The sequence below is a fragment of the Setaria italica genome, chromosome III, assembly GCF_000263155.2.
Source record: "Setaria italica strain Yugu1 chromosome III, Setaria_italica_v2.0, whole genome shotgun sequence".
Taxonomy (NCBI): domain Eukaryota; kingdom Viridiplantae; phylum Streptophyta; class Magnoliopsida; order Poales; family Poaceae; genus Setaria; species Setaria italica.
This window is the reverse complement of record NC_028452.1, coordinates 753,843-776,233: the sequence shown is the minus strand read 5'-3', so window position 1 is coordinate 776,233 and position 22,391 is coordinate 753,843. Positions and strand designations below refer to the sequence as shown.

The following is a 22,391-nucleotide window of genomic DNA, read 5'->3' as shown; positions in this document are numbered from 1 at the left end:
ACTTCATATTTCCAATGATATTCACATTTCCACAGAGAAAGCGTTCTTTCTGCCATCTGGGTTTAGAGACTCAACTTAAATAGAACGTTGGTGGTCAACTGTGGCTCTGTAAGTTCAAGATGAAGTTCCTCTTCTTTTTTTTTTTTGCGAAAAAGATGAAGCTCCTGATTTTATCATGTATTTAATTTATATGACTCCACAGGGAATCTTGCTGGTTGCTGCCAATATATAAGTTGGCATCTATCAATGGCTGTATTGGGAAACAATAGGGAATCTTGTTTAACATGGTAGTTGGTGAACCTCTTTTCTGTATTAGAGATACTTGGTTTGCTCTGATTTTTCTAAATAGATATCCCATTCTATCTCAGAATTTAAAGGAAAAATAAGGAATCCGACTGTTTCCTCTGCATTGTACACTATATGCCAGAAAATTAAACTGTTCCATATGTTTGTGCAGGTTTAGAAGATTGTTTGTCATGTTCTCAAGTTACACGTACATAAATATGCTACAGAAAGTTTAGCATTTGACGTCATATCAGAGCAAGTAATTTGTCAGCCATGCTTGCCTCCTATTGTTCCCGGTTCTGCACATGCAACTATAAGCAAAGCTGCTTCTGAAGAACAACGTTTGGTGCCACCTGAGCAGGGATTTCAGGAACACTATGGACGATACACAAGAACTTAGGAATCCTGGTGATTTCGTGTCTGTTATTATTTGTGTCAATTGATTTTACTGTACATTATCCATAGCCAGTGTTCATAGGTTGATGTCCATAGAACTTTTGAGCCCAAACTTTGTACTGTTTGCGTAGGTTCTTAAAGTTGTAATACAGTCGGTCAGTACTGCAGTACGCTCGCCAGCTTATGGTTGTGGTCACACAATTTTCTGGTTCAAGCTTGACGTCCGTGGCGAACTGACCTGCTACCAAATGCGATTTAATTTGGTCGTTGGCGTGTTGACCAGATACCAAATGGAATCAGACATGGCACGAATCACACAGATCCCCCTGTGTTTGAGGCACTGGCTCACAAATCACCAAGAATCCAGGGGGCTTGTACGAAAGACGCCACATTTGAAAATGCGACCCCCGACGCGATGAGAGTTGAACGACGACCAAATCGCCTGTCGCGAAAAGTACACGACGAACGTACCAAAAATTTCTTCGTCTTCCTCCTCCGTCCTCAGATCCAGCACTATTGCCATTCAAGAGCCACCGAAACCTCTTCTGAACGGGAGTAAATTGGGAAGAAAGCGCGGGAAGGCGGAGCAGAGGATGATGCTTCCCAGCGCCGAGTTGTCGGCGGCGTCCAGCGGCGGCGGCGCCAATGGCCTGCCAACCTTGCCGGATTTCATGGGCAGGAAGAGCAAGTACATGCGCATGGACGACGTGCTCCCGCCGGAGCAGGAAGGGGACGACGGCGGCGGCGTCCGTGTCCGTGAGCGCCAGAGCAGCAGGAGATACGTCTTCGCCTGCTCCGTCTTCGCCTCCCTCAACTCCGTGCTGCTCGGCTACGGTAATTAAACCTCTGCTCGCCATCTCCAGTAGTCTCCGGCTAGTTCGATTGAAAGAAATTAACAGGGGGGATTACTTGTTGGTTTGGATTTTCATACGAGTTTCATATGTCAGATGTACTCTTTTTGCTGATGAAGTTTCACAATTCATACCCAAATGTCAGATGTTGGTGTGATGAGCGGTTGCATTCTGTTCATTCAGAGGGATCTCCACATCAACGAGGTGCAGCAAGAAGTCCTGGTCGGGTGCCTCAGCTTCATCTCCCTCCTTGGCAGCCTCGCCGGCGGGAGGACGTCGGACGCCATCGGCCGCAAGTGGACCATCGGCCTCGCCGCCGTCGTCTTCCAGGCCGGCGCGGCCGTCATGACGTTTGCTCCCTCCTTCCGCGTCCTCATGATCGGCCGGCTGCTGGCCGGCATCGGCATTGGGTTCGGCGTCATGATCGCGCCGGTGTACATCGCCGAGATATCCCCCGCCGCATCCAGGGGCTCGTTCACCTCCTTCCCGGAGATGTTCATCAACCTCGGAATCCTTCTCGGGTACATCTCCAACTACGCCTTCTCCGGCCTCCCCGACCACATCAACTGGCGCGTCATGCTCGCCGTCGGTATCCTCCCGTCCGTGTCCATCGCATTAGCGCTACTCGTGATCCCCGAGTCGCCGCGGTGGCTAGTCATGCAGAACAGGGCCGACGAGGCGCGCGCCGTGCTGCTCAAGGTCACTGACAGCGAGGACGAAGCGAAAGAGAGGCTCGCCGAGATCGAGGCTGCCGCCGCCGCCACGAACGCCGGCAAGTACGGCGACAAGACGGTGTGGCAGGAGCTGTCGAGGCCGTCGCCGGTGATCGCCCGGATGCTCGTCACCGGGCTGGGCATCCAGTGCTTCCAGCAGATCACCGGCATCGACGCGCTGGTGTACTACAGCCCGACCATATTCCGGGACGCCGGGATCACCACCGAGAGCCAGCTCCTAGCCGCCACGATCGCCGTCGGGTTCTTCAAGACGGCGTTCATCGCGCTCGCCATCGTGCTCATCGACCGCGTCGGCCGGAAACCGCTGCTCTACGTCAGCACGGCCGGCATGACGGTGTGCCTGGCGGTCCTGTCCGCCGTGCTCTTCCTCCTCGCGCACGGGTGGGTGTCGAGAGGCGCCGGCATCGCCGTCGCCATCCTGACGGTGTGCGGCGACGTGGCGTTCTTCTCGGTGGGGATCGGGCCCATCTGCTGGGTGGTGAGCTCTGAGATCTTCCCGCTGCGGCTGCGCGGACAGGCCGCGGCGCTCGGGGCCGCGGTGAACAGGGTGACCAGCGGCGCGGTGGCCATGTCGTTCCTGTCCATCTGCCGCGCCATCTCCGTCGCCGGCGCGTTCTCCGCGTTCGCGGTCATATCCGCCCTCTCCGTGGTGTTCGTGCATAAGTTTGTGCCCGAGACTAGCGGCAAGACGCTGGAGCAAATCGAGTTGCTGTTTGGTGGCGGTGGCGACGGCGAGGGGCGGGGAGAGCTGGAGCTCGGCGACGTGGAGCAATTGGTGCAGAAGGGAAAAGTGTGATAGCTACACGCGACGAATGGAGAAGTCCTCTGATCGTTCAGCTCAGCACTACAACTGTTCGCTGTTTTCTAGCAGGGTATAAACTGGATTGCTGATGCCATGGTACAGACATGCTGAAGGTGTAACTGAAACGCAGTGGTTCAGCTTCCAAGTGATGGAATTGCAGGACGCGGGCACAGACATGCTAGAGGTGACACTGATCGCTTGGAGGTGGTAGCAAGTGACGGATTCAAACTCACTTCATTTTTCCCTCATGCAGAGAGCAATGGTTGTTTTTCTCCTTGGTGAACACTGAACTAATAGACACACATTGACACAGTATACGTCCATAGTCAGTTCTGTGTACTAACACTCTTCGCAACTTACAAGTTACAACACAGTTTCTTCCCTCCTCTTTTGTATGTCAGACGTTACAATGATTATGACCTTACTGGAAACTATAACATGGGTTAATTTCAAGAACTTCCAGAAAATCCAGATCGCCTATGTTAGCTTTGCTGTCCAATTTCCGTTCCTTCTACTTTCAGGCCTGTTGATATTGCATACATTGTGCATGACGAAGCTAATGTACTAATATTCTTATTTCACATTGCCTAGAATGAGTTGAAATCAGAATTTTCAATACTAAGGTTAGGGTCCTGATCCGACAATCTTGGTTCGTCTCGTGGCAACACTCTAACCTTGCTGGAAAAGCGTCCATTTCAAAATGACTGCAGATTCCTCATTTCTTTGAGTTGATTGAGCAGAAACAGCATTGCACGAAAAGCCCATAAAAAAGTCCCCTCGGTCTTGAACAAATTCTGTATGTTTCCTCTTAGATTCCTTCAACTTCCTCCCTCCTTCCTCGTATCCGTAAACTCTTAGGGTATGTTTGGTAGAGCTCCATCTGATTTTAATTCTCTATGGGAGTTGATTCTCTTAGAGAAGTGATTCTGTGGCTGAGAGTGATTTTCTCTGATTCTCTGTCATAAACTTTTAAAATCAGGATGAAGAATCACTTCACAGAATCAGGAGAAACTAATTTTTTCCGCTCCTAGCCTCTTAGTTCATTTCAGAGAATCACTGCACAGAATCAGCAGAGAATCACTTATCTTTGCAAATCAGCTACAGGAGCTTTACCAAACACACCCACACCCTTACCATTACCAGACAGCCTTCAAACTTGTAGGAAGAGCAGAGAAGTGAAGGCAGAGCAAGTACGGTGTGGCCAGTCACCTATCATGGGGACTCAAGGCCCCGGCGTAGCGGCCAGCGGCGGCAGCCTGCTGGATTTCTTTGGGAGGAAGAGCGAGTACAAACTTGCAGGAAGAGCAGAGAAGAGAAGGCAGAGCAACTACGGTGTGGCCAGTCACCTATCATGGGGACTCAAGGCCCCGGCGTAGCGGCCAGCGGCGGCAGCCTGCTGGATTTCTTTGGGAGGAAGAGCAAGTACTCGCGTATGGATTATGTGCTTCCGCAGGAGCTAGAAGACGGCGGTGGCATCCGTATTCGCGGCGGCGGCAGCAGCAGCAGCAGATACGTGTTTGCCTGCTCGGTCTTCGCGTCGCTCAACCATGTCCTGCTTGGCTACGGTGAGCTCTGCTGAATGATAGTTTCTTGATTCAGATTTGGTTTCAATTCAGAACTTGAGTGTTCAGACTTCAGACATGGCTTGCCTTGAAATGTATAGAGCTTCGGTGTGTCTCCGTGTCCAGATATTGGTGTTCCATGTCGTTTCTGTCCATCTGCAACGCCGTGTCCGTCGCGGGCGCGTTCGGCGGCGGTGTCCGTGGTGTTCGTGCACAAGTTGGTGCCCGAGACGAAAGGAAAAGACGCTGGAGCAGATCGAGTCGCTGTTCGGTGGTGGTGGTGTCGCGCTGGGAGAGGTGGACTGGTGGTGGAGATGGAGCTCGCCGGATCGGAGGTGTTCAGTCCTGGAAACATAAATATTAAATATTACGCTGAGAATGGTCTCATGAAAAATTTTATGGATATTAAATTCTATGTAATATCAGCAATTTTGCTGATTTAGCAACCTAGCTAATTATGAGAGATGAGAGGGGAGTTTCAGCCCCATGACACCCATCTAGCACAGTTATCAAGTTCCATGAAATTCAATAAAACTTGCACTGAGGATGTTATAGTTTCATCGCAAGATACATTTCATCACAACTTCACGTAAAAATTAAATACCGCAAGCTGTCTATAAAACTATGCCATGAAATTATGCATTGAGAGTGACAGTTTCATTTTATTGAAAGGATGACATGACAATCTTAGTAACACTAAGACTGGTCTAAAAAGGTACACATTCTTCTGTATCTTAAATTCTTAATTCTTTATATAAAATCTTACGTTGATTAATACGTATGACACTACATATTCAGACTAGCCTAATTAAGTTTACTCGCTATGTGCGTAGCTCAGCTGGTCCAGTAGTGGAACATTTCTACCAAAATTTAAGTTCTCGATTGGACATTGGTGTTCATATATTTTTGGATTTATTTGAGAATTTAACCAACGCTATCTTGACAACGTGCCCACCAACAGCGCGACGTTAGTGGTGACTTCGTCAATCTTAAGAATCTAGTATATTTGCTAGTACGTGCTAGTCAATTCAACTTTCCCAAATTGCGAGCTTGAGTAAAAGTTATTTGGTTGAGAATCTTATTGTAATTAGAACAATTGTAATTAGAACAAGTACATTGCTAGGAGTACACTATATTGATAGTTATATAGGCCATTTCATACAGTACTTTATGAGTTTTTATGGCATAATGAAAAATAACAAAAAGATATACTTGTCTCGAAACAACGTTGCTACGCAAGCATAACATTTTTTTTGCATGTACAAATTAAAGGGATATATACTTATAAGTTGAGCTGGCGCTTGGGTCGTGCTGGGCCAGTCCAGCCCGGCCCTCTCGTGCCTCGTGCCACATTGTGCTTGGACTTCCAGGCACGCTAGGCATGTCTTATCATGCTGGCATGGCACGACAAGTCTTTTACTAGGCCTAAACATGGCCCGTGGCATGCCGGCAAGACTTCATGCCGTGCTAGTCCAAGCACGACCCTCGCGATACACGTGCTTGTCTTTTATTGGTACTCATTTTGCTTGCACATATTTTGCTCTCTAGGAAAAAAATTCTAAAATTAATAGAGGAAACAAACATTATTATGTTATGACTGTATGTGGCCATACGAGAATGCAACATTGTTATGTTATGAACGATCGTTATCATGATTAAGGTAGATTTTGTGATTTTCTTAATGGCAGTAACTATGTTAGGCTATATGACACATAGAACCAATGATATTAGGACGATATAGTCTATAAATGTGCTAATGGGCCATTTCCGTACCGTGCCGGTCCAAGCACGGTCCAAAATACGTGCCGTGTTGTGCCATCCATCATGCCGAGATCTTAGACACGGCACGGCTCTCGCGTTTGTGCCGTGCCGGCACGGCCCAAAATTTATCGTGCCGTGCTGTGCTCTGAGCCGTGCCAAAATGTCATATTTCGGACGGCCCACAAATAGCACGGTCCAAGTCCCAGCTCTACTTATAACGAAACTCTAAAGAAAAAGGATATTGCAAAACATAAGACACATGCTTGGTTATAAGGTATTAGGAAAGTCAGTCAACATAAGACACATGCTTGGTTGACAACAGAGTAATATTCTAGTTTCAAATTGCTTTGCTTCGAACCCAAAAGCTGACTGACATGTTAGAAAATATAAGGCTAATGGAGAGTATATTGGAAATTGGGGTTTTAGGAAGTACTAAATCCTTAGAATTTAGTAGAAATGTGAACAAAATTGTCAAAAATCCTAGAACAAATCCCGTTTTTTCCAATCAGTCCCTCAAACACTGATATGTTATGCTACACTCCCGGCACAGAAGGAAACCCATGAGAGTTGAGCAACTGAGCTGGTAAAGTACAACACCCCCTGAGCTCAGCCGAACATATAAAATACCTGCATGTCTTAAAGAAATCCCGCCTTGTTTCCTGCTCCATCTCTTTTCCTCGCTTGCCTCCTTCCTTCGTCAGATCCATTGCTACTCTTCCCGTTACCCGGCCGTGCTTGCCGTGTTTCTCGGAGGAGAAGGGGAGGGTCTGAGTAAGCTACATGTGATGGGGGCCGAGGTGGCGGCTGCCGGCGGCAGCTTGCCGAGTCTCTTGGGGAGGAAGAGCAGGTACGCGCGCATGGACGACGTGCTCCCGCCGGAGCCGGAAGACGGCGGCGGCGTCCGTGTTCGCGGCGGCGGCAGCAGCAGGAGATACGTCTTCGCCTGCTCGGTCTTCGCGTCGCTCAACCATGTTCTGCTCGGCTACGGTGAGATCCCCACCGCAATGGCGTTTCTTGATGCAGATTTTGTTTTACCTGTTCAGACATGGCTGTAGCTTTCCCTTTCTTTGGTGGCTTAAACAACCAACAACTTGGCTTACAATTAGAGCGTTTCGTTTGACTTCCCTTCACCGCAAAATGGGAGCTGACCATGAATATTTTGTCCACATGAACTACACGAATCAACAGACCAACAGAAATCGTTTGAAGTCTACCACAATGGGATGTTATCGAACTGCTTTACAAATTCAGATGGTGACTCATTTAATATGATGAAACTGAAATTACTGAAACAAACTGCTTCAGGCATCTGGAAATGATTTTTGTGGACTATCCAACTAGTTGCTCAATGCATTCTGATGCCTGCATTATTCTTAATCTTGCAGACGTGGGTGTGATGAGCGGCTGCATCATCTTTATCCAAAAGGATCTCCACATCACTGAGGTGCAGCAAGAAGTGCTGGTCGGGTGCCTCAGCTTCATCTCCCTTTTCGGCAGTCTCGCGGCCGGCAGAACATCGGACGCCATCGGACGGAAGTGGACCATCGGCCTCGCCGCAGCTGTGTTCCAGGCCGGCGCGGCCATCATGACGTTCGCGCCGTCCTTCGCCGCGCTCATGACGGGGCGGTTGCTGGCAGGCATCGGCATCGGAATCGGCATCATGGTCGCCCCTGTGTACATCTCGGAGATCTCGCCGGCGACGCTGCGGGGCACCCTCGCATCCTTCCCCGAGATCTTCATCAGCTTCGGCATCCTCCTCGGCTACGTCTCCAACCTCGCCTTCGCGGGTCTGCCCGACCACATCAACTGGCGCGTCATGCTCGGCGCCGGCATCCTCCCGTCCATCTCCATCGCGTTTGTGCTAATGATTATCCCGGAGTCGCCGCGGTGGCTGGTCATGCAGAGCCGGGCCGCCGACGCGCGTGCGGTGCTGGACAAGGTCTCGGACAGCGAGGAAGAGGCGCACGAGAGGCTCGCCGAAATCGAGGAAGCGGCGCGTGTCACCGCTTCAGACAAGGCGGCGTGGCGGGAGCTCCTGAGGCCTTCGCCGGTGGTCCGCCGGATGCTGATCACCGGACTCGGCGTCCAATTCTTCCAGCAGGCCACCGGCATCGACGCGCTGGTGTACTACAGCCCGACCATCTTCCGGAACTCCGGCATCACGACGGAGAGCCAGCTCCTCGCCGCCACCGTCGCGGTGGGGGTCTCCAAGGTGGCATTCATCGTGATCGCCATCATCCTCGTCGACCACGTCGGCCGCAAGCCGCTCCTGTACATCAGCACGATCGGCATCACCGCGTGCCTGGCCGTGCTCGCCGCGTCTCTGTCCCTGCTCGCCCGCGGCGCGCTGCCGGGCGGCGTCGCGATCGGGCTCGCCATGCTGACGGTGTGCGGCTTCGTGGCGTTCTTCTCGGTGGGGATCGGACCCATCAACATGGTGCTCAGCTCGGAGATCTACCCGCTGCGGCTGCGCGCGCAGGCCGTGGCGATCGGATTCGCCCTGAACCGGATGGCCAGCGGCGGCGTGGCCATGTCGTTCCTGTCCATCTGCCGCGCCGTCACCGTCGCGGGCGCGTTCGCGGCGTTCGCGGTCGTCTCGGCGCTGTCGGTGGTGTTCGTGCACCTGTTCGTGCCTGAGACGAGTGGCAAGACATTGGAGCAGATAGAGTCGCTGTTTGGTGGTGATGGTGGAGGTGTGACGACGATGTCCGGTGAGGTGGAGCTCGGCGACGCGGAACGTCTTGAGCACAAGAGACTGGTACCGCTCGCGTCCAGCTGATGAGCGAGCGTTGCTGCGATCAACATTGGACGTTAACACTGCAAGCTTTCCTCCGTGGGCGTGTCATGGGCGCACAAACGGCAAAAGCATATGGCTCATTGTTTTTCTTCGTGAAGAGCATTGTATTCTTTGTTCTTTCCCCATTATAGAAGAAGAAAGCGCGCTCTTTATACGCACACATGTAACACCAAAACATTTTACGCACCTACCATGGAACCAGACGCGATAAAAGACGCAGACACTCGCACACATGCACGTTCTTCCCTAGGACACATTTATGCACACTTTCAAGTGACATTGGCAGACAAACGTTTCATAGAAAGTAGTACTCGGTGCATGGCATATTGGGAAAATTGAAATGCAAATAACAAAAATGAAAAAAAGCAATCCAGGCCTATTGGGCTTAATCTCAACCATTGCACCGCCGAAAAGCCCATGACCGACCAGAAATGATTTTTTAACCGATCACGCGAATTTAAAATGCATTTATTAATCAGCAGCCTGGCGGGGCAAGCAAAGCAAAGCGCACCCGTCCAGATACACACGCGCACGCACCCGCACCCGCACCACCAGTCCACCAGGCCGGCGCCGCCCAAAACCTCCGCGTCTCCCCTCCACCATGGCCTCCTTCTTCGCCGACGACGGCGCCGACGAGCTCCCGCGCACCGCCTCCCACCCCTTCGACTCCGACGACTTCGGCGCCGCCGACCCCGCCGCGGCCGGCGGCGACGACGCCGGGGGGTACGGTGGGTACTCCTCCTTCGCCGACGGGGGAGTCGAGGAGGTGGAGGAGGAGATCACCGTCGAGTCCGATGGGGTCCCGATCCGCCACGTCTCCGGGGGTTACTCGCCCTCGCCCTTCTCCCCCGACCTCGATTCCAACGGCGGCGACGGCCCGATCCTGCCGCCGCCGACCGAGATGGGCCGGGAGGAGGGCTTCCTCCTCCGCGAATGGCGGAGGTGAGCATCACCCGCTTCCGATCTGTTTGGGGATGTGCTGTTTTGCTGCCTGTATGCTTGCTTGCGTGTGAGCTAGGGTTCCTGTTTTTCGAGTCAGATCTGAAGTGTTTTCTGTGCTATTTCGCCTAATTCAGCTACTTCAGCAATTCAGAGGTACTTTTTGGTATGGAAATCGGCGGTTTCTATTAGCTATCTGCCTATCTCTACTGATTTTGGATGAAACTTGAAATTGCTGTTAAGGGCATGACCCGTTATGGGCTAGTACCTAAGCTGAGAACTGGAAAAGTTGCAGGTCTTCTCCATCAGGTAGTTGATGCGTTGCTAAAAAAAGTGCTAACTATTGGAAGGTCAAGCCATCGGCATATGATTTAGAAACTGCGTTATCTTTTGTAGGCTGGTAGGTAGCTACTGTATACAAATCGCCATAAAAATATGAAACTTGTGGGCATGATTAGTTCAATGTGCACCAGTGATCTTCCATGATCATTTAGTGCATATAGTTTCAGCGCTTCGAGTTGTTTTCTTGTGCTTTTACCTCGTTACTTACAGTAATTCAGAGGTAGTAAGTGCAGTTTCAGTTTTTGTTTGGAAATTTATGTTTTATGTTAGCTCGGTTTCATTGGGAATAGGATGAAACTAAATTGCTGTTTAAGGAATGTTCAATGTTGGATTACTTTATAAGCTGAGAACATAGTATATTTGTAAGTATGGTTCTCCATCAGGTGGTTGGTGCATTTCTAGATTATAGCGGTAACTGTTGGTGTGTTAGCAATCTGCGTATAAGGCACACGTGTACATGTTGTGAATATAGCTAGTTAGTTATGGATCAGTGATCTTCAGCAACAAGTCAGTGCTTCATCTAGTGCTGCCTTGTATGTTACTCTTCCAGTTGTATGCTTTGTTGATATGCTCCCAGTCATGAGCCCTTACAATGAGGTGGGCATATGTTTTTATTCTTTCGGATTCTATATCTGTTGCTTTACTTGAAATCCTTTAAATTAGTAAAGGTGTACCGGCAGGAGAAAATTCTTTTTTTTTTGTGATCACCATGTGCATTTCCTAGCATGATAGTCTATGCACGAAATTGTCTTTCCATACATCCTTGTTTATTTTATGATTTAGTGCATGCCCATATTTAGTTTTGAATCTGCTTTAATACTTCAATAATTAGATAGCAGTTTCTGAATATGGGAATTGTGTTGTAATCTAATTTAAGGGGTATTTATCTGCTATAGCAGTAGCAAATTTTATGGCCTTGTTTTGGCTGTGGCGCTTGTCTTGTGGAACCCTAGTAAACAAATTTTGCAAGGAGCCTGTAACCTTTCCGTATGGTGCTTGAGTGCAGGTCATGTTACTTCCCTGAATTCTGATCGTTGCTGTTACATCTTCTTGTCCTTAAATCGAACAATGTTGATTTTTTTTAATCTTCCTTAACTATTTTGGTATTTTTACCTGTCACTCTTGTTTTAATTAGCTTTGCTTTCTTTTTTTCAACAATGCTCTCAGGCAAAATGCTATAGAACTTGAGAAAAAGGAACAGAGGGAGAAGGAGCTACGTGCCCAAATAATTGCTGAAGCTGAAGAATTCAAGATAGCTTTCTATGAGAAGAGGATACAGAACTGCGAGACAAATAAGGTCCACAACAGGGAAAGGGAGAAGGTATGTGAGGAAATATTTTGAGTTATTAGTGCATTTGTCTATGTCTGTAAGCTAATATGTGTTGATTACTAATTTCTTCTGTGCCACGCTGCAGATTTTTGTAGCCAGTCAGGAGAAATTCCATGCTAGCGCGGACAAGCAGTACTGGAAATCGATTTCAGAGCTCATTCCGCATGAAATAGCCACCATCGAGAAGCGGGGGGGAAAGAAAGACAAGGACAAGAAGCCATCCATCACAGTTATTCAGGGCCCGAAGCCAGGCAAGCCCACGGACCTCTCCCGGATGCGCCAGGTCTTAGTGAAGCTGAAGCATGCTCCTCCGCCACACATGCTGCAGCCTCCACCAGCGCCTGCTGCCAAAGAAGGCGCAAAGGATGGCGCCAAAGAAGGTGCGAAGGATGGTGCGAAAGAAGGAGCGGCAGCCCCAGCAAACGGCACAAAGCAGCCTGCAGAGAGCAAAGAGACCCCCGCCAATGGCCCATCCGAGGCGGAGAAAGAGCAGCCTGCAGCGTCGGAGTGACTTAAAAAAGGGTAGCATTACAGAAACACAAGAGCCTTGACTGTGCGTAGATGGAAGCTTGTTTTATTTCTGATCTGCAGACTATGTATCCTGTAGCGATCTTTTGTAGAGATTTGCATCAGGATGGCTTTATATCAGCGAAGAACATTCATGTTAGTATCACAGCAGCTGTATCTTTACTGTTTTCTACCTTGCCCAACCAAGTAGTATGCTTGTGATCTCAAGTTCAGATCTGAAACTGTTACGAGAGCTTAACTGAATACTGGATGATAGACTACTGCTGCAACATGATTACTGATATCTCAAGCTGTGCAATAAGCAGCAGTCTTGCATTGCCCTGGCAAGAATCACTAATCTATATGTACAAGATCTAGATGCCGCATTTGCAGTTGGAAAAACAACACAACACATTGACACACATGCACTCTATTATACCGTCAGGCCGGTCACTCTACATCGCCAGTTCACAACGCAAGGATAGATTACATCTGCTGCCTGGTGTTCCTTCACCGGGGGCTCATCTCAGTCACCGTCGGTGGAACGACGGTGCTGAACACGTTGGAGTCCTCAGACGCCGTGTTCTTGGACCTCGAGTGGCTCGACGTACTCGCCTTGGACTCATTGCTCTTGTACTCGTGGATGTATCCCGGCGCCGTCAGCTCCCTCTCGTTGATCCGGATCGGCTTGGACAGCATGGTGACGACCTGCGGCATCGACGGCCGCCGGTTCGCCGCCGCCTGTATGCAGAAGAGGGCCACCTTGATGTACCGGATGACTTCTTCTTCAGGGTAATCTCCGATCGCCGGGTCGATCAGCTCCTTGAGCTTGTTCGCTTCGTATAGCTCCCATATCTGTTGTGAATGTTCAGAGTTAGACTTGGATGGGGGGTTGATACGTGCTTTTGAATGTTCAGAGTTAGACTTGGGATGGGGGTTGATATGTGTGTACAACTTGTCAGCAAATCTTTGGCCAGGCACTGCTGTTCTGAAGCTGTTTGCAGAGTTCTATGTCTTTTGTGGATGACAAAACATTCAGAAAACACTTACCTTCTCCAGAAGAATCTTGTCATCTATCAGTATGCTCCTGGAACTACTTGTGCCGCTTACTATCTCCAGCACAAGGACCCCAAAGCTGTATATATCAGCTTTCTTCGTTAACTGGCCATGCCATGCATATTCAGGTGCAAGGTAGCCTCTGCAAGCAGCCCAACAATCAAGATACCATAAGGAAAAATGACAACAAACTGAGCCAAACACCAAAAATGCAAATAGACCGATACTCACGTCGTTCCAGCTACCCGGGTGCTGATGTGAGTGACATTATCAGGAAATAGCTTGGCCAGACCAAAGTCCCCGATCTTGGGGATGTAATTTTTGTCCAGAAGTATATTGCTAGCCTTGATGTCTCTATGCACAATCGGTGACGCAATTTCTTCATGCAGGTATGCAAGACCTCGAGCAACTCCAAGGCATATAGCAGATCTTATGCTCCAGGTGAAGTCAGCAGGTTCACTGTTAGAACCTGCAGAAGCACAAGGTAAATTGCTAATAAGGCAACTGAAATCAATGTAGCAATGCATTCATGTAGCAGAACATCCATTTTAATATAACTTTACCCAATAGTGCACGGTCAAGACTGCTGTTCTTAAGATATTCATACACCAAAATTCGGTTATTTCCTTCGACGCAACAACCAATTAATTCAACCAGGTTGGGATGCTTCACATTGCTAATGACATCAATTTCTGTCAAGAATTCTCTGATGCCCTGCCTGGATTCAGCAGAAAGAACTTTTACTGCGACCTCTCGCCCATTTCGAATGGTTCCCTGAAAAGTTGCAAGAGATACTGCTAAGATATGCAAGGACTACCAGATCATTCAAATTTTGAGGAAAAGTAGCCCAACTGTGGTTTCTCCCCTCAACCCTCAAACTGAACATCACATCAAGAAATGAACTGTTACCTTATAAACTATCCCAAAGCCACCTCGACCTACTTTGTTTGTGCGATTGAAGTTGTCTGTGGCAGATCTTAACTCCGCATAGGAGAAGAGCCTTATGTTCTTCTCGGAATAAATATCTGAAAGCAGTAGCATTTGATAATGATGAAATGTACAAAATGGGCTTTTTATAGTTTGGCATATCTCAATACTATAAAAAGGTAAGCATAAAAGGGCTAGGCATACTGCACAAGTACACTCATCCCGTATTCTGCTATACAGCCAAATTTGATGTACTTCTGCTATAAAAATAATATCATTCTATTCAATCGCATCAATATTGCAAGGGAGCAGGTGTTGAAGAGCAAATTGATGAAAGACTAATAAATGCTGGCTAAATGCATCATAGTTTGCAAATAGGAAACTTTGTTGGTTGGCATGCCAATGCAGCAAATCTTGCAGCATTCAAATACATTACTCTTACCGCCGATGCTGTTGGAGTAAGGATTCTCCTGTTTCTTGGTTCTAGGTATACAACACCAATTCATATCCTCACTTGTTATGGTAGCCTTGAGGAATTCAACATGCAGCACAGGAACCTTCAATAAAATTTCAGTCTGTAAAAACAAAAAATCATTGTGATTTTGAAGATAAGGCGACTAAATGCATCTCACTGAGAAGTGTTGCATCTTGAGATAGTAATGGCGAATAAAAAGTTTTCACTGGGTATGGGTGAAATCTGCTATACCACTGAGCAGTGAGCAAAGCTCTTGACGATTGGAACACAAACCAGCTGAGTGGTGAGTGCCCTCTCATCCCTATCCCCATCAGGAACACCTGGTTAGTCCTGTTCGGCTGAGCTTATAAGCCGGCTGAAAAGCTGAAACGGCTGATTTGTTGTGAGAGGAAAATACTGTTCGGTGGCTGATAAGCCGGCTGATAAGCTGAAGCGAACAGGCCTATAGAGCCACAACCTCATGGGCACGGAGATGTAGTACTGTGAAGGGAAACATTTCTTGAACCAGGGCACCTGCTTCCTCGTCTCACAGTGCAAACCAGCATATGATTGCTGCAGTAACTGAACATGTGATGGTTGGATTTGTTCCCACACCATCCTCCACTCACCAACTGCGGCATATCCACATGGCAACACCCCCTACTCTGAAGTATCCACCTTGATTTCCCCAAGTCAAACGTACCATCAGAACTGCACGCTGGCACAATCCCGTATTTTTTTAACTGAGATCACAACTCCTCCTGAACACCTTGCTATCCCCTAGGAAGAAAAATTGCCCCTAGAAACAGAGATGTATAATTCAGCATGGCTCGCCTTCCGGGTCTGTCCTACTTGGAACCAAATCCTCCAACTCCTGATGAGGAGAGGCTCTTGGCTTCAGAAGATTGCCGGATTCTCGTACCAGATGAGAGAACACGAGGCTCGGGAGCACCCACCACCGGCACACAGCTCACCACAAACTACTTATCCGAGAGAAGCCAAGAGCCTTGTCCGAGAGATGATTCATGTCCCAACCCAGGAAAGAAGAAAGAGACTGACCGCGGCATCACGCGGGCGGAAGAGATTCAACAGAGGTGAAAAGCGCAAGACAAGGACGCCTTGTCCATGATCCAGTGCAAGAAGAAAGAGGATACGAGCACGGAAAGGCAGACACACAGAGACACAGAGAGGGAGAAAAGATGAAGAGGAGACGGAGTGGTACCTGGGAAGGAAGCCGGTAGCAAGCAGGTCGTTGTCCTCCGATGAGATCGATGGCGAGTAGGGAAGGAGCAGCAGCTAGCCTTGAATCAATTATACTGGCTAGTAGCAGAAGATATCTGTGGTTGGCATGCTAGTTGAGCAAGCACCCTCGCTTATTGGCGCTAGCTGCCGGTGGAAGGCAGGTGCAAGCAATGAAGGCGAGCAGCAAAAAATACTAGCGCAAGGACAAGGAGGGCGGAGGAGAACAGGAGATGAGCACGCTATCGCTACACCAACAACACCGGGGAAGGAGGAAGGAAAAAAAGAAAAGGGAAGGGGGAAGAAAACACGGTAGCAGCCGGGATGACGAGGAAGAAGAAGGAAGGGGTCTCGACTCTGGACTGGAGCTGCTGCCGGCCGGGCTGGAGGTGCCCCAAACTGTCGTCGTGGGTTTGTCTCGTGGTCTGAATGCGACTGTTCTGCTGCGACTGCAGCGAGCTGGATGTCGACGCCTCGACTGTTCAATCTCAGGTAAGAGTATAGACTCGGTAAAATAGGGATGATTATTTGACAAAATAAAGCCTGCCTCATCATCTTTGGCTGATGGATCGCCAGGGCAATAGCCGCAAGCTGGTAACCAGTCAACACCATCATGTCGTGCCTCCATTTTCTTCTTGAGGTACGCCGCTCTTCTGCATATTCTTAAGGAAAAAAAGAAGTCGTGGCTCCATTTTCCCCCCGCTGATCGACGCTTCCTGTGTGTTTGGTGCCTTGTGAACCTCCCGGTCAGCTTTATTCCATTCCACCGTCGGCGTTCACACACCTTCTAATTGGCCAGCCCCAGATGGATCAATACGACGGTTTCATACTTTCTGCCGTGACATGATGCTCGCGTCACAGCTTGTCAGGAATGACGGCATCCCTTCCTTCTTCAAGCCTGCTCTCTGTATTCAGTATTCGTTAGAAGTTGCCCACAACAAAGCAGTTGGAATAATAAAATAATAGATCAACGGTCACGGCGAAAACGTGGATTTGAACGGTTTTGATGCAGTAATAAACTAATATACACCGTTGATCGACCGGAAAGGCGATTCTCATCACCTGAACTCAATAGTATGGGAGAGAGAAGTGTTGGTTGGGTCTGTCAGTCTGAGTCAGAGAGCTATCGTCTCATCTCAATGCATATAGAATTCAGAATCGGACTGAACGTCTGTTGGGCCGGAGTTTAGTGTCTGTCACATATCGAAATAGATAGGAGTATTCATTTTTAAAAATTAATTAGGAGTATTAAATATAAGTTACTTACAAGACCAATTGTATCAATAAGGGTTAATTCGCAATTCTAATTACCCCATAATTCAATCATGTGATTAATTAGATTTAATAGATTCGTCTCGCAAATTAGCCACAGCTTATGCAATCAGTTTTATAATTAATTCACGTCTAATCCTTCTGATGACTATTAAACATCCGATGTCATCCGAACAGAAAAAATAGTCCAGAATCCGAACACCGCAAATATTGACTACGAAGATGAAGCGCGCACGCCCAGCCGCAATGATAGCAGCGACCGGCGAGGAGGCGACGGCCACAGCCGCTCGCCGGGTCGCGTCGTGCGTCCGCGCGCGTGGCCGTGCCCAACGCCCCAACCCATTTGCCCATTTGTCTCGGGTCGGCCGGCACTCCCCGTTGACCCTTGCACAATGATCACTCCATCTTAGGTATTGGGATTCTGACTCTTCCCATCTTCTTTCTCTTTCTCTTTTTCTTTTTTTCCTGAGATCTCCCATCTTCTTTTTTCCTTCCCTTCTTCTCTTCAAGACAAGATGACGCAAGAAACAGGACACAAACCCAACTAGAGCAACGCCTTTGAGCAAGAGATTCTCGTGGCACTGTCTCTGGAAAATGGAAGGTAGCCAACCTTTATTTATACTACCTGATGTATTTGCAGGCCATCGGCCAACCGCGTCGCCGATCGAGAAGAATTCGATAAGCTTGGGTCTCAAACGGGATCGACCTAGCTAGATTTTTGGACAGTAATTCTTTGGGTCGGCCAGGCGTGGTCGTATTCTGATCTTGAAAATGTGGCTGTGAATCGTGCATTGAAAAGCGTCGCTGATTAGACGATACAGCAAAATGCACACTAGTTTTGAGACTTTTCAAAGGACGTGAGATCGTACATTGATTAAAATTCCTCACAATGGTTGACTCTGACATTGCACACTCGCGTAGGAAGATGCATAGTGTATAACAAGCGTTTTCCTGGGGGAGATGGAGATGCATGTCAACCGCCCAGAGCACACGGAAGCTACAGAAGGACTCCCGTGAAGCACCGCAGATCGCACTGTACGTTGATGGACCCAATCCGTTGGTTCACGAGCCGTCGGCCCCTGCTTGTTAAAACAAAAACATTTTTACCGGTACGCCCGCTGGCTACTCGGTCAGGTCAAAACAAGAACATATATTTTCTTAGCGTGTCACCGTCTGAAGCTCGTGATTATACACCGGTAAGTACGTGCGCGCAGATTAAAGAAAGCTTCTTGGAACGGATCTCGACGGGGAGGGATGGAGGTCGGTAGTTTTGTGGTGGGCGCTGAACAAATCTCGGGGTCAAAGGGCTGAGATTTGGGGAAGAAATCGTCAGTGATTTTGAAGCAATCCAAACTTACTCCTCTTTTGCGCGGCGGTCTTGCTCGCTCTGACTTGGGATCATCTCTTGCCTCCGGCAAAACGTAGTTTCCAATTTTTATTTTTTTTTACAAAAAGGTCGTTTTCATGGCAGCGGGCCTATAATTAGTCGACCGCTCGGCCTACAATTAAACCGAAAAAGCCTCATACCAGCCATTGTCAGCCCGCAGCGCGCACTAAGCCTGCCTGCTCAGCCCAGCGGCCCAACCGCACTCTCTAGGGGGATCAGGTCCACTGGGCCTCAGCGGTGGGAACATGGACTTATTGTCCTCTAGGCCTCGAGGGGAAACTTCTTCCCACCGTCCTCGCCCATTTTGTAGAAAATATATGTGTGTGTATTACTCCGTATGTGAACATACAAGCAATCTTATTCATAGGCCTGACTAAGCCTACACTAACGGGTCATTCTCAGTGGTCAGTTTTAGGCCCGTTTGTTTCTGCACTGCCTCCTAAAATTCCTATCGCATCGAATGTTTAGATACTAATTAAAAGTATTAAATATAGACTAATTACAAAATCAATTGCATAGATGGAGGCTAATTTGCGAGACGAACCTATTAAGCTTAATTAGTACGTGATTTGACAATGTGGTGCTACAATAAACATGTGCTAATGATGGATTAATTAGGCTTAATAGATTCGTCTCGGGAATTAGCCTCCATATGTGTAATTAGTTTTATAATTAGCTCATAGTTAATCCTCCTAATTATCCTCCGAATATTCGATGTGACATAAATTTTAGTGGGGATTAAAGATCCAAACACCACCTTATTCCATTTCACCGTTTTCAAAACTACCACGTCATTTTGATTACATGAAGCTACGAATGAAACAAATTTCATTTCACCGTTTTCAACACCAGCCATAGCATTAAATCATGAATGATGTGGAAATTTTTAATTGGATGAAGGATGGAATGGTATGAAACTCCGGCTCTCAATGGACATGTGACATGTGGAAGAGTTTCGTCGCGTTGGCAACATAATCCTCGTGACTCTAATGCCATGTCATGCTTACGTGGCACGTCATCATTTGTGGAGAATGAACCCATCGAGAATGCCCTAAGGCTAGTCCCAATGCAAGGTTTCATTGCACTGTTTCCAAGGATACCACATCATCCTATGAGGTGTATTCTCATGAATGAAACAGGGAGTCCCAGTGCACAGTTTCATTTCACGATTTCATAGGATGCTCATGACATTTAATTGTGAGGCATGTGATTGTATATGGTTAGATGAAATGAAACTCTATAGTCCCCAATGCAAGTTTCAATAGGTTTTATAGTCTTAGAAACAGTGTATACACAGTTTCATCCTGATGAAACTCCTTCCCTCTCTCACTTCATAACTACCATGCCATGTTATCACATATGCTGATATGTCACTTTATTTAATGTGCATGAAACCTCTATGAAACTCCCGTTGGGATAATTAGCGTAGCAGCTGGTTCATGGCTATTAACAATTGCTAATAATTAGTGAATCTAAACAAACGACCATCCAACCACTATTAGTACAAACGTACCCCAACTAATTATTAGTGTTAATTTATTCTTTAAATTCATTCCTGAGCTAATCTCACTTCCCATCAGTGGCTAAACTGGAGTTTAAATTGTAATGCTTCCATTCCAAATTATGAATTATTTTAGTTTTTACAGATAATACAGTCTTTTTTTTAGTGCATAGCTTTAGAAAAGCTGAAAGGACCAATAATTCGGAGGAGTAACAAAAGAAAATGTAAATCTTACACTACCAGAAGCGCTTTAGCATGAGCAAATTTGAAGCAAACTCTTATTATTGATCATGCTCAACAGCCAAGTCCAGAAGCACAAGCACAGGGAAATGTACAATGCCAAGAGGAGGAAGACGGAAGAGGAAGATATAGCTAAAACAAAGAGGCCATGAGAGACCCAGGCCTTCCAACGGAAGCACTAGCCTCTGATTAGTCTGCTGATTTGGGATTAAGAAAGGGGGACATGACATGGCTGGTGAGCAGAAGAGCAGTGTCTCCGAATATGATCTAGATGCCCATGCCTTCGTCCCAGGCGGCCCAGTTGGTGGCGCTTCCGACGCGTGGCATGGAGTTAATCTTGGTGAAGGTATCGACCTTGAAGGTGGCGCCGCACATGACGCCCTCGCTGTCGACCCGGGGCATGGCCTTGAGCCGGTTCATGGGGTGCTCGAAGCTCTTGAGGCCGCCCTCGCTGTGGAACATGCACCCCACGGGGAAGGGCGCGTACGACTTGCCGCAGCCGCGCTTGACGATGTCCCGGTCCTCGCAGATCACGACGGAGCCGTCCGCCGCGATGCCCCAGTAGAGCGGCACGCCGCCGTCGGTGCTCTGCCGCCGGTGAATTTGGTTAGTCCCTGTCGTCAGTTGCCATTCGCGAGTGGCAGGACGAGTGCAGCAGCAAAGCAAAGCAAAGCAAGCGTACCAGGGCTGCGAAGACGGCGCCGGACTTGTTGTCGAAGACGACGAACGCGAAGGATCCGGCGAGGTCCTTGACGACCTGGTCGGCGGGGTAGGGCCCGCGGTCGCGGAGGGTGCGGTACGCCTCGATGACGAGGAGCGCCTCGTTGGTGGACTTGTTGCAGAGGCCGTACTGGCGGATGAGGCCACTGAGGTTGTCGAGCCTGCCGAGGAAGACGCAGTAGATGTCGTCGAGGCCGCAGAACATCCGCTGGTAGCCGCCGGAGGCGGGGCAGGAGCCGCCGACGCAGGCGAGCGCGGCCCCGCCCCCGAAGGAGGTGGAGAAGGCGTTGGCGGGGTGCGTGGCGTGGAAGTCCCTGAGGATCTCGTCGGGGTTCCTGGGCTTGCACTCGCCGCCGCTCCGGGGGCTGTTGAGCTCCTGCGGCGCGTGCGCCACCTGTTTCTGGAAGATGGCCAGCATCTTCAACCAACCAAGCTTACCACGAGAGCCCTGCAGCTGCGGCGGCTGTAGGCTGGAGCCTGTAGCCTGTAGGTAGAAGAGGAGAGAAGAGAAGAGGGAGGGACGGATCTGAATGCGGAATGGAATGGAATGGGAGCTTGGATAGAGATGGGTAGCGCCTTTTATAACTTGGGACTCGGAGTGAGAGCAGCAGGGCAGCAGGGGGATGGGATAAAGCCGGAGAGGATAAGATCATCACGTAATCCCGGCAGCTGCTTGCGCCTGATGGGATGGGATGGGATGAGATGTGACACTAGTACCCGTCTGCTGACCGGCCTGTTACCGCGGTTTCCTATCTTCGGATACTGCTGGTTTTGTTTAATCCCAGACCAAACATCCGATGAAAATACACTGGTTGGCGATTTTGAGTGTTTGACACGGATCTTTGTCTCCATTGCTGGAGAAGAAGAAACAAGATGGTCCGTCAAATCGAGTCTCTTTCTCCTCGGAGAAATAAGGCTGGATAATGAATGGATGATGACGATGATGATGCGTGGCAACCAGCTACTGGCAAGCATGATCACCCGTCGCCCAGGGAACGCAGCAGCCGTCGGTTTGGTAGGGCCCCGGCCCAGCTCCTCATCATACCGTATCGCTGCACGACACTGCTCACCAAAGCGGACACGACGTGCCGCGCGGACGTGTGGTCTCGTACAACAACGCCCCTCACAAGGCTGGCGCGTGTCACGGCACGCCACGACACCAAACTTGGCCCCGTTTTTTCCTACGAGCGTCCCGCCGTGCCTTGCCCGCCAGCCCCCCGCGCGGCGCCCCCCTACGTGATCAAACGTGTGTGCGGGACGTGGTGTTTGCTTTGTAGAGCAGCGTCGTG

At 49.0% G+C, this 22,391-nt stretch overlaps 5 protein-coding genes across 9 annotated transcripts; 3 read left to right on the top strand and 2 right to left on the bottom strand.

The window, feature by feature from the left end:
- Window positions 1-14: 14 nt before the first annotated feature.
- LOC101762661 (probable polyol transporter 4) lies at window positions 15-3,533 on the top strand. 2 transcript variants are annotated; one of them, XM_004960001.3, is made up of 4 exons: window positions 15-108; window positions 203-287; window positions 458-1,515; window positions 1,716-3,533. In XM_004960001.3, the coding sequence occupies exons 3-4, from the start codon at window positions 1,327-1,329 to the stop codon at window positions 3,060-3,062; spliced, it is 1,536 nt and encodes a 511-aa protein (XP_004960058.1). In that variant the 5' UTR covers window positions 15-108; window positions 203-287; window positions 458-1,326; the 3' UTR covers window positions 3,063-3,533. The 2 variants fall into 2 exon arrangements, with proteins under 2 accessions (XP_004960058.1, XP_004960057.1); XM_004960000.3 differs by having other exon boundaries at window positions 1,678-3,533.
- A 3,409-nt stretch (window positions 3,534-6,942) lies between these two features.
- Window positions 6,943-9,412, top strand: LOC101762261 (probable polyol transporter 4). The gene is made up of 2 exons (XM_004959999.4): window positions 6,943-7,378; window positions 7,777-9,412. The coding sequence occupies exons 1-2, from the start codon at window positions 7,177-7,179 to the stop codon at window positions 9,168-9,170; spliced, it is 1,596 nt and encodes a 531-aa protein (XP_004960056.3). The 5' UTR covers window positions 6,943-7,176; the 3' UTR covers window positions 9,171-9,412.
- A 275-nt stretch (window positions 9,413-9,687) lies between these two features.
- LOC101761841 (clathrin light chain 1) lies at window positions 9,688-12,599 on the top strand. Its single transcript, XM_004959998.3, has 3 exons — window positions 9,688-10,130; window positions 11,637-11,790; window positions 11,885-12,599. The coding sequence occupies exons 1-3, from the start codon at window positions 9,790-9,792 to the stop codon at window positions 12,308-12,310; spliced, it is 921 nt and encodes a 306-aa protein (XP_004960055.1). The 5' UTR covers window positions 9,688-9,789; the 3' UTR covers window positions 12,311-12,599.
- On the bottom strand, window positions 12,586-16,382 carry LOC101776462 (cold-responsive protein kinase 1). 4 transcript variants are annotated; one of them, XM_022825037.1, is made up of 8 exons: window positions 15,222-15,952; window positions 14,996-15,127; window positions 14,732-14,864; window positions 14,272-14,387; window positions 13,926-14,136; window positions 13,594-13,831; window positions 13,357-13,504; window positions 12,586-13,161 (listed from the first exon to the last, which is right to left on the bottom strand). In XM_022825037.1, exons 3-8 carry the CDS (start codon window positions 14,793-14,795, stop codon window positions 12,817-12,819), a joined length of 1,122 nt encoding a protein of 373 aa, XP_022680772.1. In that variant the 5' UTR covers window positions 14,796-14,864; window positions 14,996-15,127; window positions 15,222-15,952; the 3' UTR covers window positions 12,586-12,816. The 4 variants fall into 4 exon arrangements, with proteins under 4 accessions (XP_022680772.1, XP_012700301.1, XP_012700303.1 ...); XM_012844847.3 differs by lacking the exons at window positions 14,996-15,127; window positions 15,222-15,952 and adding an exon at window positions 15,966-16,382; XM_012844849.3 differs by lacking the exons at window positions 14,996-15,127; window positions 15,222-15,952 and adding an exon at window positions 15,966-16,382 and having other exon boundaries at window positions 14,732-14,846.
- A 4,016-nt stretch (window positions 16,383-20,398) lies between these two features.
- On the bottom strand, window positions 20,399-21,662 carry LOC101761448 (stem-specific protein TSJT1). The gene is made up of 2 exons (XM_004959997.3): window positions 21,065-21,662; window positions 20,399-20,970 (listed from the first exon to the last, which is right to left on the bottom strand). The coding sequence occupies exons 1-2, from the start codon at window positions 21,518-21,520 to the stop codon at window positions 20,650-20,652; spliced, it is 777 nt and encodes a 258-aa protein (XP_004960054.1). The 5' UTR covers window positions 21,521-21,662; the 3' UTR covers window positions 20,399-20,649.
- Between the last annotated feature and the right edge of the window lie 729 nt (window positions 21,663-22,391).